At 36.8% G+C, this 12746-nt stretch overlaps 2 protein-coding genes across 5 annotated transcripts in view; one reads left to right on the top strand and one right to left on the bottom strand.

Annotated features, from left to right (window-relative positions):
- The window catches only part of LOC138763549 (complement factor H-like), a 613078-nt gene that overhangs the window by 292024 nt on the left and 308308 nt on the right, over positions 1-12746 (bottom strand). The window lies entirely within an intron of this gene.
- Positions 1-12746, top strand: part of LOC138763543 (zinc finger and BTB domain-containing protein 41-like) — a 33445-nt gene that overhangs the window by 16195 nt on the left and 4504 nt on the right. For all 4 annotated transcript variants that reach the window (XM_069937855.1, XM_069937857.1, XM_069937854.1 and 1 more), the window contains 6 exons: positions 1399-1468; positions 1613-1760; positions 8362-8491; positions 8684-8779; positions 9391-9497; positions 9885-9990. In XM_069937855.1, coding sequence (XP_069793956.1) covers positions 1399-1468; positions 1613-1760; positions 8362-8491; positions 8684-8779; positions 9391-9497; positions 9885-9990 — 657 coding nt within the window. The remainder of the gene's footprint in view (positions 1-1398; positions 1469-1612; positions 1761-8361; positions 8492-8683; positions 8780-9390; positions 9498-9884; positions 9991-12746) is intronic.

Genomic DNA, 12746 nt, shown 5'->3' with positions numbered 1-12746 from the left:
TTGGATCGGATGTGTTTAATTTAAGATGGCCACATTACCCAAAGTAAAACACAAATATAAGTTTATGAAGAGGGGAAAAAAGCCAATTGGCACTTGTATTGTTAATTATTTTGTGAATTGTTTGGTGAATACTGGTCTGGGTTTGTCATAATGCAGATCTAGAGCTGTGACTGAAGGCATGGTAAAGCCCTGAAAACATTTTGTTTTACTCCTATTTGCATTCAGTTAAAAATTAGGTTGCAGGTCATAAGAGATAGGTCATTTCTTGCTGGCCCAGTGTCCTTCTGAAATTTTTCCCTTGGGTCTTGAGGCCCACACTTTACCTCTCTTGATGCAGAGAGGATGTTTTTTTCCCTGATACCTTAGAGTCTCGTAAATGCATTCAAAAAGTACCTTCGCCCAAAAAACAAATTGTTTAAGGTCTTTCACAGCTGACTCTCTAAAATGCAGAACCATGTAAAAGAAAATCAGTAAAGAAAAAAATGATAAATAAGTAGACCATAAAATGTACATTTTAAAACTGTGAACTTCCCTTTCCTATTGCTTCATATCCAGAACATTAAGTTGTCACATTGCAAAAGGCCATTTCTCTCGTTTAAATGTAAACCTGTCCAGATAAAAGGTCTTGGCTCAAAATGGCAAATGTCCATTTCTCTCCACTAATGCAACTTGAGTTTACCAGCAGCTCAATTGTGTTTTCTCCAGTGTGTGTTTGGAAATCTTATCAAGATTGGGTTTTATAATTTGATTCCATGTAGAATCTTAACAGTCCTCCTAACTAAAAAGTTCTGTGTAATATTTCTTTCAGTGTAATTTTGTGATTCCTGCTATTGTCCTTTTGATGGTGCATTTGCAGAAAACTTGGACTCCTGGTTGTTAAACAGCAGCAGTTTTGTTTGCCACTGCAAACTCCTTTGAGTTTCTTTGGATTTGTCCAAAAGTAAACAGTACCTCTTTCAATTATTGAGGAGATTGATATTAATGTGCATAATTTTTTAAATAGATCCTTTTACTTTGCCAGTGTTGTCAACTAATTAGTGAAAAAATGGTCCCACAACCAAAGCTTTAATTTTATTCCACTATTGAATAACAGAAGATATGTTCATTGTGGCTTTATAATTGTTTTGCTATGATGAGGAATGGAGTGATCATGCAAATGAGGTATAATCCTTGGTAAAATTGGTGAAGAGAGGGCCTGAAGATTTTTTTGTAGCATTAAATGCAGCATCAATGGGAAACTAAAGTTCACCAATAACTGCACAGGTTTCAGTGCACAGGTCAGCAATGTTGTTAGTTTCAGCAATGTTATTAGTAGAATGCTTTCTTTGTCTTTCTGCTTTTAAATTGCATTGCTTTTTCGTTACAGTATTGTACTTATTGATTTGAGAATATTTACAGATTTCATCCAGATAATATACCAGAGTTTTTTGCAACCAAAAAGAAGAGGAGTGAACCATGGAGATGTGATGTAAGTTCTTCTCCCACAAATCCACTTATCAAAGTAAAATGTGCAAGTGGAAGGTTATTTAAACTGTTCAAGTCCCTCTATATGATTTTGCAGTAGTTGAAGTTCAAGAACGCTGACGTTTCTCAATTACTTTTTTGGCCACAGGTATGTAACAAAACATTTACACGGAGACCTCATCTTGAGGAGCACAGGATTCTTCACACACAGGATAAACCATTTAAATGTAGTTATTGTGAGGAACATTTCAAATCAAGATTTACAAGGCTTAAACATCAGGAAAAGTTTCATCTGGGTATGGATAAGTCCATATTTTAACACTGATGTCCTTTCAATCAAAACTAGTTTTAATTGTATTGCTGATTATCGATTATCATCATTGTTTAGGTTTTTTGGTGCAGTCTGAATGTACCGGCGGTTCTTTTTTGAAAATTGTTACATTTTCAATTGGTTTGTAATGTTGTTGGTCTGATCTCACCCTTTATAATCTTGTACTGTTAAAATTGAATAGTTAAGCTTATCTTAATCCAATTTATTTTTGCCATTTAGGTTTTGTAAATATTAGTCTGTTTGGGAAAATTGTAAGCACTTCTGTTTCATGTCATTGTGGTCTCAAGTTTTGCAATGGGCTTGAGCACCTGGTCAGAAGCGTGCAATATTGAGGATGTAGAATATTGCTGGAAGTGCCATTTTTAGAGAGATACTGTATTGAATTGAAATTTTGTTTGCCTGTTTTGAAATAGTAAAGTGAGGCAGAAGAAATTGTTTACTTTGCTTTTTTTACATTATTGAAAACAAATGCAGTACCAAGATGTGGCTGCATTAATTAATTAATTTGGTATTAAACTGAAAGAAGTTATGAAAAGGCATTATTAAATACAAACTCAACATGGGTCTTCCCTCAAGATAAAAAAAATGTATGTTTTGCATGAGTAAGAGAGCATGAGGCCTATCTTTCAAAAAAAAACTCTATCCAACACATGATTCAATAACCTAACTGACAATTTTGATTATTTGATAAATAATGCATGCATAGTAATATACCTTTTAGATTCACATGCTAAAATTGAAAAAAAATATATCAGAGTAAGTTTCAGCTTATTGATCTTGTAGAATGCCTCTATACAGTATATTAAATAGTAACTTGTCAGCGAAACAGTCTAATCTTGTTTTCATGTACTTCCGTTTTGCTTAATGACACTGAATTCTAGTTGTCATGCAACAAGTCTGTATTTTTAAGCTTTTTTGACTTTTCTTGGTTCTGGTTTTTTTAACCTGAATTTGTCAAGTCATTGCGGAAGTAATGGCACTTTCTATTGACCAAGAATGAAGGTGCCCATGAAGCTTTAATAGCATGCCTTTCCCCATTCTAGTGATGATTACGGTCAGGTGCCAACTCAGATAGGATTCCAGGCATCCATTGACAGTCATGTTGATGAATTGCCTGAGTATCCACTTCCACAAAAAAAATCTCTTTGCCAGGAAACTGGGAATCAGAAAGCATAATTTCAGTTCATAGTTTAAGCATTTCACAGAATAAGTAAAAATTGGAAAATTCAGTTAAAATCAAGATGGAAACAAAAATGTAGAGTGGGTATTAAAAAAAAAATGTTTAGAGATTTTGAAGCCATCATTAAAATTAGGTTCCTTAAAGCCAGTGCATTGGCTGAGTAGTAATAATTGTTTGGTAAATCAGTAACCATATAACAATTTACAGTACGGAAACAGGCCACATCAGCCCTTCTAGTCCACGTTACGTGAAACTCCACTAGTTCCACCTACCCACTCCCTTACCCATAGCCCTCCAACCCCCCTCACATCCATGTACTCATCTAGCCTCCTTTTAAATGACAGAATTGACCCTCCCACAACTACTTTCGGGAAATCATTCCACTCAGCCACCACTCTCTAAGTGAAGAAGCATCCTCCTATATTACTTCTAAAGGTTTTCCCCTTGACCCTTAACTTATGACCCCTTGTTCCAATCCCCCCTACCCTCAGGGGAAAGAGCCTATTCACATCTACTTTATCTATTCCCTTCATAATTTTAAATACCTCTATCAAATCCCCTCTCTACCTTCTATGCTCCAATGAATAAAATCCCAGTCAATCAATCAATCTCCATATTCAAGATACTGCAATCCAGGCAACATTTTTATAAATCTTCTTTGCACCCTCTCTACCTTAATCATATCCTTCCTATAATTTGAAAACCAAAACTGCACACAATACTCCAAACTTGGCCTCATCAATGCCTTAAACAGTCTCAACATCATCTCCCAGCTCCTATATTCTATGCTATGATTTATAAAGGCCAGCATACCAAAGGCACCTTCTCCACATGGGAATCCACCTTCAAGGAATGCTGAACCGTTATTTCAAGATCCCTCTGTTCCTCAACACCTCACTCTTACCTACATTAAACTCCATCTGCCACCATTCAGCTCACCTTTCCAAACAGTCCAAATCCTTCTGTCGTCCACGAAAACCCTCCTCACTACCCGCAACTCCCCCTATTTTTGTATCGTCCGCATATTAACTCACCTAATTTACCACTCCGTCATCCAAATCATTAATATAAATGATGAAAAACAAAGGACCCAACACCAATTCCTGAGGCACATCACTCGTCACCGGCCTCAAACCTGACACACAGTTGTCCGCCATGACTCTCTGGTGCCTATCTGCCAGCCACCGTTGAATCCATCTGACTATCTCTATATTAATCCCTTGAGACTGAACCTTCCTCATTAACCTTTCATACTGAACCTTATCGAAAGCCTTACTAAAATCCAGATAGACCACGTCAACTGCTCTACCTTCATCAACCTTTCTAGTCACCTGTTCAAAAAATTCAATAAGATTCGTCAAACACAACTTTCCCCTCACAAACCCATGTTGGGTGTCCCTGATCAATCCCTGCCTTCCCAGATATTTATACATGTTATCCCTAAGAATACCTTCCATTAGTTTCCCACCACCGATGTCAAACTTACTGGCCTATAATTGCTTGGCCTACACCTTGCGCCCTTTTTAAACAACAGAACCACATTTGCAATCCCGCGGCACCACACTCTCCCAGTGACCGTTGAAAAATAACTGTCAGAGCCTCCACTATTTCCTCCCTGACCTCCCTTAAGGTCCTGGGAAATATCCCATCAGAACCAGTAGACTTATCTACCTTTATATACCCCAGAAGTTCTAAAACCCCCTCTTTACTAATCCCTATCTTTTCCATAAATAACCCTTTTTCCTCACTTATCCTACACAATTCAGTATCTCCCCATCTCATATGGTTTCTCACACATTCCTCCGCTCTGATTTTCCAGTGGACCTATTCTATCCTTAACTGTCCTTTTACTATTCACATATTTGTAAAAGCCCTTCCGATTTAATTTCACCCTATTTGCTATAGCCCCCTCATACCTTCTTTTTGCCTTTCTAATTTCCCTCTGAAGGTTCTTTCTTCAATCTATGTATCGTTCAAGCATCTCATCGATCCTTTGCTTCTTGTATTTAACATAGGCCTCCCTCTTATCCCGAACCAACTTCCTAATCTCCCTTGAACATTTGGCCTTGCCTTTTGTCCTGACAGGAAGATAGAGATGGGGGAGATCTTAAATGTTATTTTTCATCAGTATTCGCTCATGAAATGGACACATAGTCATGGAAAGTAAGGAAAATAAACATTGAGGTCATGGAATCTATACAGATTAAAGAAGGGAAGTGCTTGCTGTCTAAAAGCAAATAAGGGTGGATATATCCCCAGGCCCTGACAAGATATTCCCTCCAACCTTGAAGGAGGCCAGTGTAGAAATTGTAGGATCTCTGGCAGAAATATTTAAAATGTCCTTGGCCATTGGTGTGGTGCTGGAGGATTGGAGAGTAGCTCACTTTGCTCCATTGTTTAAAAAAAGGTAACCCTCGAAATTATAGACTGGTGAGACTGAAGTTAGTAATAGGTAAATTATTGTAAGGTGTTCTAAGAGATCAGATATACAATTATTTGGATAGCCTGGACTGATTAGGGATAGTCAACATGGCTTTGTGCATAAGTAATAGAAATGTAAATCACAAAAGTCTGTCGGCACCGTGGTTGAAGTAAAAACTTAAAATGTTATGGAGAAGCTCAGCAGATCAAACAGTGTCCTTTATGTAGCAAAGGTAAAGATACATCACCAACGTTTTTGGTTTGAGCCCTTCATCAAAGGCAGGCAGGCGTCTGAACAAAAGAGTGATGGTAAAGGCAAGAGATGATAGGTGGAGAAAGGAGGGAGGGGACAGCAGCAGTGAGGGGTTGGAGGGATGGTTAGATAGGTGGAAGAACTGGCAAGACAGGAAAAGGTGAGGGGAAAGAAAAGGCGAGCAGGTTTAGTGGAAAGCAGTAAAGTTGATATTAATGCCATCAGGCTGGAGAGTGCCCAGACTGAAAATGAGGTGCTGTTCCTCCAATTTCCAGGTGGTCTGGTGGGATAGTGCACAAGGCCATGGATAGACTTGTCAGCACAGGAGTGTGAATTGGAATTGAAATGGTTGGCCACTGGAAGTTTTCTGTTGTTGTGAACAGAGAGGAGATGCTGAGCAAAGCAATCTCCCAGTCTGCGACTGGTCTCTCCGATATAGAGAATGCCACAAAGGGAGCACCGGATGCAGTAAATAAGTCCTCTTGATGTTCAAGTGAAGTATTGCTTCATTTGAAAGGTTTGTTTGGGGCCCTGGACAGTGGTGAGGCAGGAGGTGTGGCCGCCTTTAACGTGATGTTCCCTGGACTTCAGGAATTGAGTGACAGGGAAAGGTGAAACAGTTTAGGACTTTATTCCCTGGAGTATAGAAGAATGAGGGGAGATTTGATTGAGATATTTAAAATTATGAGGGGCATAGACAGAATAAATATTGATAGGCTTTTTCCACTGAGGGTAGGAGATACAAACTAGGGAACATAGGTTAAGAGTGAAAGGGGAAAGGCATGGGGGAAACATCCGAGGGAACTTCACACAGGGTGTGGTGGGAGTGTGGAATGAGGTGCAAGGTGAATGCAGGCTCAATTTTAACATTTAGGGGAATTTGGATGTTTTTGGAGGGCTATCTACTAGGTTCAGGTCAGTGGGACTTCGCAAAAAAATGGTTCTGCACAGACTAGAAGGGCCGAAGGGGCTAGTTTCTGTGCTGTAATGTTCCATAGTTCTAACAAATCTAATGTATTCAGGTTATTTTACAGAAGGGCGGCACAGTTACCGTAGCGGTTAGTGCAACGCTCTTGCAGTGCCAGCAATCGGATGATAGTATCACAGACATTTCAATTGAAATCTTGGCCTGTGCTTTTAATATAGTATTGCAGAGATGAGTCATGTAATTGTCTCTTTGGTGTGAAAGACAGCAAGTCGAAAACATTTATCCTTGGAGTTACTGCTTTTTGATTTGCTCATATTTGAGTCGACTATTCCTATTTGGCTTGTTCTGACGTTGATTTTGATGATGTTCTATCAGAAGATTTTTTTTCTTTTAAAAATATTTTTATTGAGTTTAACAAAAACTCTTTACACAAGGTATACTAATGAGAACCTAAATCAAATCATATTGTATATATGTTACATATCAATTGAAAATTAGAAGCAAAACCCATAATTATTACATAAACTTATTTCATTCAGAACATCATATTCTATAATTATAATAATTAAAAATTAAATCTTACTCATATTATGTCCAAAATCAATATCGAATGCAAAAATTATATAAATAATGCACCTAAAATTCCCTTACATAAGATAGTTTATACTTCTCTGATTTGATCATGCTTTCTGTGATATGATCCATAATCTGTAGTTAAATCCCCCCGTGAGTCTGAACAATGAAAAAGAAAAAGAATTCTCCCTACTAATGTACCCCCTCCCTCTAAACAAAGTTATCTGTATATATTGTAAATATGAATCGAATTACAGCCCTCAGACACAAGGTAGGGAATCTCTGGAGCATCAACATCACTTAAGTGCTCATATTATGATAATAATCCATGAAAGGGCCCCATATTTTTATCAAATTAAGAATTTTCATCTTTAATATAATATCTATTTTGTTTCCAAACTTAAATAAGACATGATATCATGTAACCATTGTATATAAGTAGGTCAAACAATGTATTTCCACTTCATCAAAATGACTCATCTAGCTATTAACAAAGCAAAAGCTAAGATTGTCTCCTGTATTGAGGATAGAGATATATCCTCTTCTAAAGAAAAAATAAATAAATAAAGCAATCAAAGGAAATGGTTCTAATTTAGTCAAGAATTGTTGATAAAGTTTGGAAAATTTCTATCAGAAGATTTGAGGTAGATTTTGAACTGACTCCATTAGAGGAGTTGAATATGAGCTGCATAATATGTAGAGAAAAAAAAACCCACATTAAATCATTGCTTGCAAAGGTACCCAAAAACTGCTTGAGGAAGGACATGTTGCATAAAATAATTTTAGTGGTGTATTGAAATTTCAATTCAATGCTACAGATTCAAATATGATTGTGGCTCAAGTCCATGTGTGTAATGCAGAGATTATAACTGCACTGTTAAAGGACACATTGCACAAAATGCGCTATATATGATCATTCTCCAACTGTCCTTGGATGTCACAACGATAACATGTATTTAAAACATTGAAGATTAATCAGTAATTATACTGAATAGAGCTTTTAATTTTTATTGTTCTTCATCTTTCAAACACTATAAATAAAATATTAACTTTAGGAAATTACAGTATACGTGCAGTTTTTGTTTCAATCTAAAAATCTTGTGATCTTGCCTGGAACAATTTCTATTTGTCACTGTGAATGGTAAATAACTTTGGATCTTTGTTGTGTTGAACTTTAGACAAAGAGTAAAACCAAGTTATCACTGTTTCAGGGCCATTCCCATGTGATATTTGTGGTCGACAGTTTAATGATACAGGAAATCTGAAACGACATATTGAGTGCACTCATGGAGGAAAAAGAAAGTGGACTTGTTTTATTTGTGGCAAATCTGTAAGGGAAAGGTAAAAATGAGATGCAGTGAATCATTTGTAAGTGTTAGGATTGATTTTCAAAAAAAAAAGTTGTACTATAATTTATGAATCTATTTGAGCTTAAAGTAATTTTATTAATTGTTCATGAGTCAAACCACTCCCTTTTTATAACTCTTATTTGATAAAATGATAAGTAATATTCTTTTTCTTTTACAAAAACAGAGCAACATTAAAAGAACATCTTCGGATCCATAGTGGGGAAAAACCACATCTTTGCAGTATTTGTGGGCAAAGTTTCCGTCATGGTAGTTCTTACAGGTAGGAACATAAAAGTATAAATTAAGAAAGGTACCTTTCTCAGGCACTCTATCACCCCCTTATTGACAATACTGATGCATTCTTGAAAAACAAAATTCACTTTGCTTGAAATTGCCCATATTTAAAAGTAGTACTGTTGTTGAAACTCCACAAACCCACATAATTAGCTATGTACTGGGACTTTTTTTTATTGTTCTAGACATGCCAATTATTTGCATTCTAAGTTTTTCCTTTCAAATGGAAGCACTATGTTGTTTTTAAAAAAATTTCAGTAGTCTAGGCAGATATTTCATATTGATCACTTGGATGTAGTTTATTTTCTGCAATTAGACATTTTATGAATTTAAGTCCATGAAATTTTCCTTGACAAAATGAATTCACTAAATTAAATCGCAAGCTAAATTTTCTATATATTTAAACAAGAAAGTTTGCAGATTCAATATGCCAACATGCTGGAGAAACTCAGCAGGTCGCACTGCTGAGCATTAGCTACCCTTCACTTCCTATGGATGGAAATTTTCTGTTACGTCTTTGGGACATACTGTTGCATTTAATAATGAAGTAGTGTGAAATGTTACGTGGACATTTTATAACTTACAATTTGTCACTAGATTGCATCTCCGTGTCCATCATGATGACAAACGCTATGAATGCCAAGAATGTGGGAAAACCTTTATTCGCCATGACCATCTCACCAAACATAGAAAAACTCATTCAGGTAAAGCATTTTGAAGGCGAAACAGGAGTGTTTGTGGATCCCTCATGATTGTCAGGTGGATTTCTAACTCTCTATAATTTATTTTTTCCTGCCAACGAATTAGCAGAGTACTAAATTACTTACGTTCTGCTGTTCTCATCTTAATGTCATCTTCCTCCCCCCCCCCCTTAGTTTTTTAAAAGTTTAATTTATGCACCACATGCTTTAATAAGATGCCTTTTAATTTCTTGGATGCTCCAGCTTGATGAACTTCAACATTTCCAAAAATTATTTTTACGGATTTTGTTGCTTTACCATTAAGTACTTGGTTAGAATTTAGAAGACGCGTCGTTGTATCAGGTGAAATCCATCTTGTTTTACTTAAGTTTTTTTTTGTTTTCTTAAAAGGAGAAAAAGCTCATCAATGTGAAGAATGTGGAAAATGTTTTGGCCGTAGAGATCATCTCAGTGTTCATTATAGAAGTGTTCATTTGGGAGAAAAAGTCTGGCAAAAGTAAGTCAAATCTCAATTAAATTTGAAATTGTTCAATTTAAATAACCATGTTTGATGTTTATGGGGATAGTGATCTTGTGGTATTTTAAGTAAAATTTAAGTTTATAACTCATCAAATAAACATTCATTTCATGCCATTCCCTTCAGTCTCTTTTCTCTTGTTTTGTTTTAATTTTTTTTCTGACAATTTGTTCTCTGTTCATACCTCAATTGTCTTCTTTGTTTTTCCAATTTGCAAGAGAAATGACTCCTCCTTGAAGGCGTGCTTTCATTTTATTTGTTTTCTCTTGTCAGCTCTAATGATTCCCAGATTGTCCAGACTGTGCCTTTGCACATTTTCACCCTTATTGGATTTCAGTTATTTCTTAACCTGTTTAAAGTGGAATTACAACAAATTATTTTGAACTATGGAAGGAGCTCAACCCAATTCCAATTAGTTGTGGAGTCATCGAGAAGTACTAAGATCCAGTGATCAAGTTTATCAAAAAGTTCACTTCAACATCTCATACATGGTACAGCACAATGCAGAAGTTCCACTGGATTTCAAGGCTAGATTTGACTTTCCCTTATTGGTCATTGTGTGGCAGTTTAGGGGTGTAAATGTTATTTGGCATTTATGAACCCATGTTTGAATCTTGTTTAGGTCTTGCTGCTTGCAAAAATGGGTTATTTCCTGAAGAGTTGAAAATTAAATTAAGTGTTGTCCAATCATCCACTCTTGTGTCTTTATGGAAGGCATGTTACAAATAGCCTGAATATGCCTCAGATTGTCTGATCTCAGAAGTTACGCAGGCACATGATTGGTCAGTAATTGGAGTGGAGACTGCCTAAGAACATCAGTTGCTGTAGGTTTCTGTGACAAAATGGTGACTCTCTGTCTGCCTTACGGTAGACGAAAGTGGAGGAATTTCATGTATGTTACATTCTAAATGTAGCATTACATGTCAATAATGGAACCTTTACCTTTAAATGAAGCAGGTAGATGACGCAAGGATCATGACCATAGAATCACTTGAATTAATGTCCTTGGATCAGGATAATTGACCATAAAACTTGGGAGCAGAATCAGGCCATTTGGGCATCAACTGCTCTTCCATTTGAATCATGACTGATATATGTTTTCTCCCATTTCCATTCTCCAACCTTTTCCTCGTGACTTGACACTCCTACAAATCAAGAACCTATCAACCTCTGCTTTAAATATACCCGATGACTCTGTCTCCACAGATGTCTTTGGCAACAAATTCCACAGATCCACCACCTCTAGCTGAAGAAATTTCCCTCATCTCTGTTCTAAAGCGACGTCCTTTTATTCTGAGCCTGTAACCTCTCATCTTGGATTTTCCCACTACTGGAAATATCTTCTCCACATCCATTCCATTCACTATTTGGTAGGGTTCAATGGAATATCCCCCCACCCATTCTAAACTCCAGTGTGTACAGGTCCAGATCCATCAAACACTCCTCATGTGTTACTCATCCCCACAATCATGGACCATCTCCGACACCAGGATTTCTTTCCTTAGCAATGAGCCACACAGTTGCTCACACTGCCCAAAATGTGGTCTGACCAATGTCCTATAAAGCCCCAACATCACATCCTTATTTTTCTATTCTAGTCCTCTTGGAATTAATGCTAACGTTGCATTTGCTTTTCTTACCACTAACTCAACCTGCAAGTTAACCTTCAGGGAATCCTGCATACGGATTTTCAATTCCTTTTTGAGCTCTATTCATTTAAAAAATAGTCCACACCTTTATACCTTCTACTAAAATGTATGACCACACACTTACCTACACTATATTCCATCTGCCTCTTATTTTCCCATTTTCCCAACTTGTTTGTCTCTTTGCAGACTCCCTAGTTCCTCAAAATTGTTTGCCCCCTATCTATCTTCAGCACCTAATAGCCTGAATATGCCTGAGATTGTCTGATCTCGAAAGCTAAGCAGGCTCAGGACTAGTCAGTACTTTGAGAGGAGACTGTCTAAGAAAACCAGCTGCTGTAGGTTTCTGCGTGAGGCACTGGACAAAGTGGCTTGTATTTGTATTGAACCCAAGGGTGTGATGATGTCTGGAGGTGAATGATCTTACTGAAACCAAAATTGAGTGGGTTATCAATCAGTAAGCATTGCTTGTTTTTTTTAAAAATTAGATTTAAATTGCCTTAATTGTTCTGCTTTTTATGGACATGATGAACAAGTGCAATTTCCTCCAGTATTGTAACTACTGGAATAGCATTGTTAGATATGCAAAGAAACAAACAAGTTGGGAAAATGGGCAAATAAGAACCAGATGGAATATAGTGTAGGTAAGTGTGTGGTCATGCATTAAAATGCATTAAAAAGGTATAAAGATGTGGACTATTTTCTAAATGAATAGACAAATGTAATAGAATTTCATGTTTGATACATTCTAAATATAGTATGATAATAATGGAACCTTTACCTTTATATCATCTGCAAACCTGGCTATAAAGCCATCAATTCCATTATCCAAATCATTAATGTATAATCTGGAAAGTAATGGACCCAACACAGACCCCCTGCAGAACACCACTACTAACCAACAGCGAGACAGAAAAGACAGCCTTTATTCCCATACTTTACCTTCTGCCAGTCAGCTAATCTTAAGTGTGATGAGGAGAATATGTTTGACAGGTTCAAAGAATAATAAATCCTGGACACGTGTTATTTACGCACAAGGAAATTCGCAACAGGGAACATACTCACACGGATGCACACAATAGTAGTTCA

This window comes from Narcine bancroftii, chromosome 5, assembly GCF_036971445.1.
Source record: "Narcine bancroftii isolate sNarBan1 chromosome 5, sNarBan1.hap1, whole genome shotgun sequence".
In the NCBI taxonomy this organism is placed as follows: Eukaryota; Metazoa; Chordata; class Chondrichthyes; order Torpediniformes; family Narcinidae; genus Narcine; species Narcine bancroftii.
This window is presented reverse-complemented; position numbering and strand designations above follow the sequence as displayed.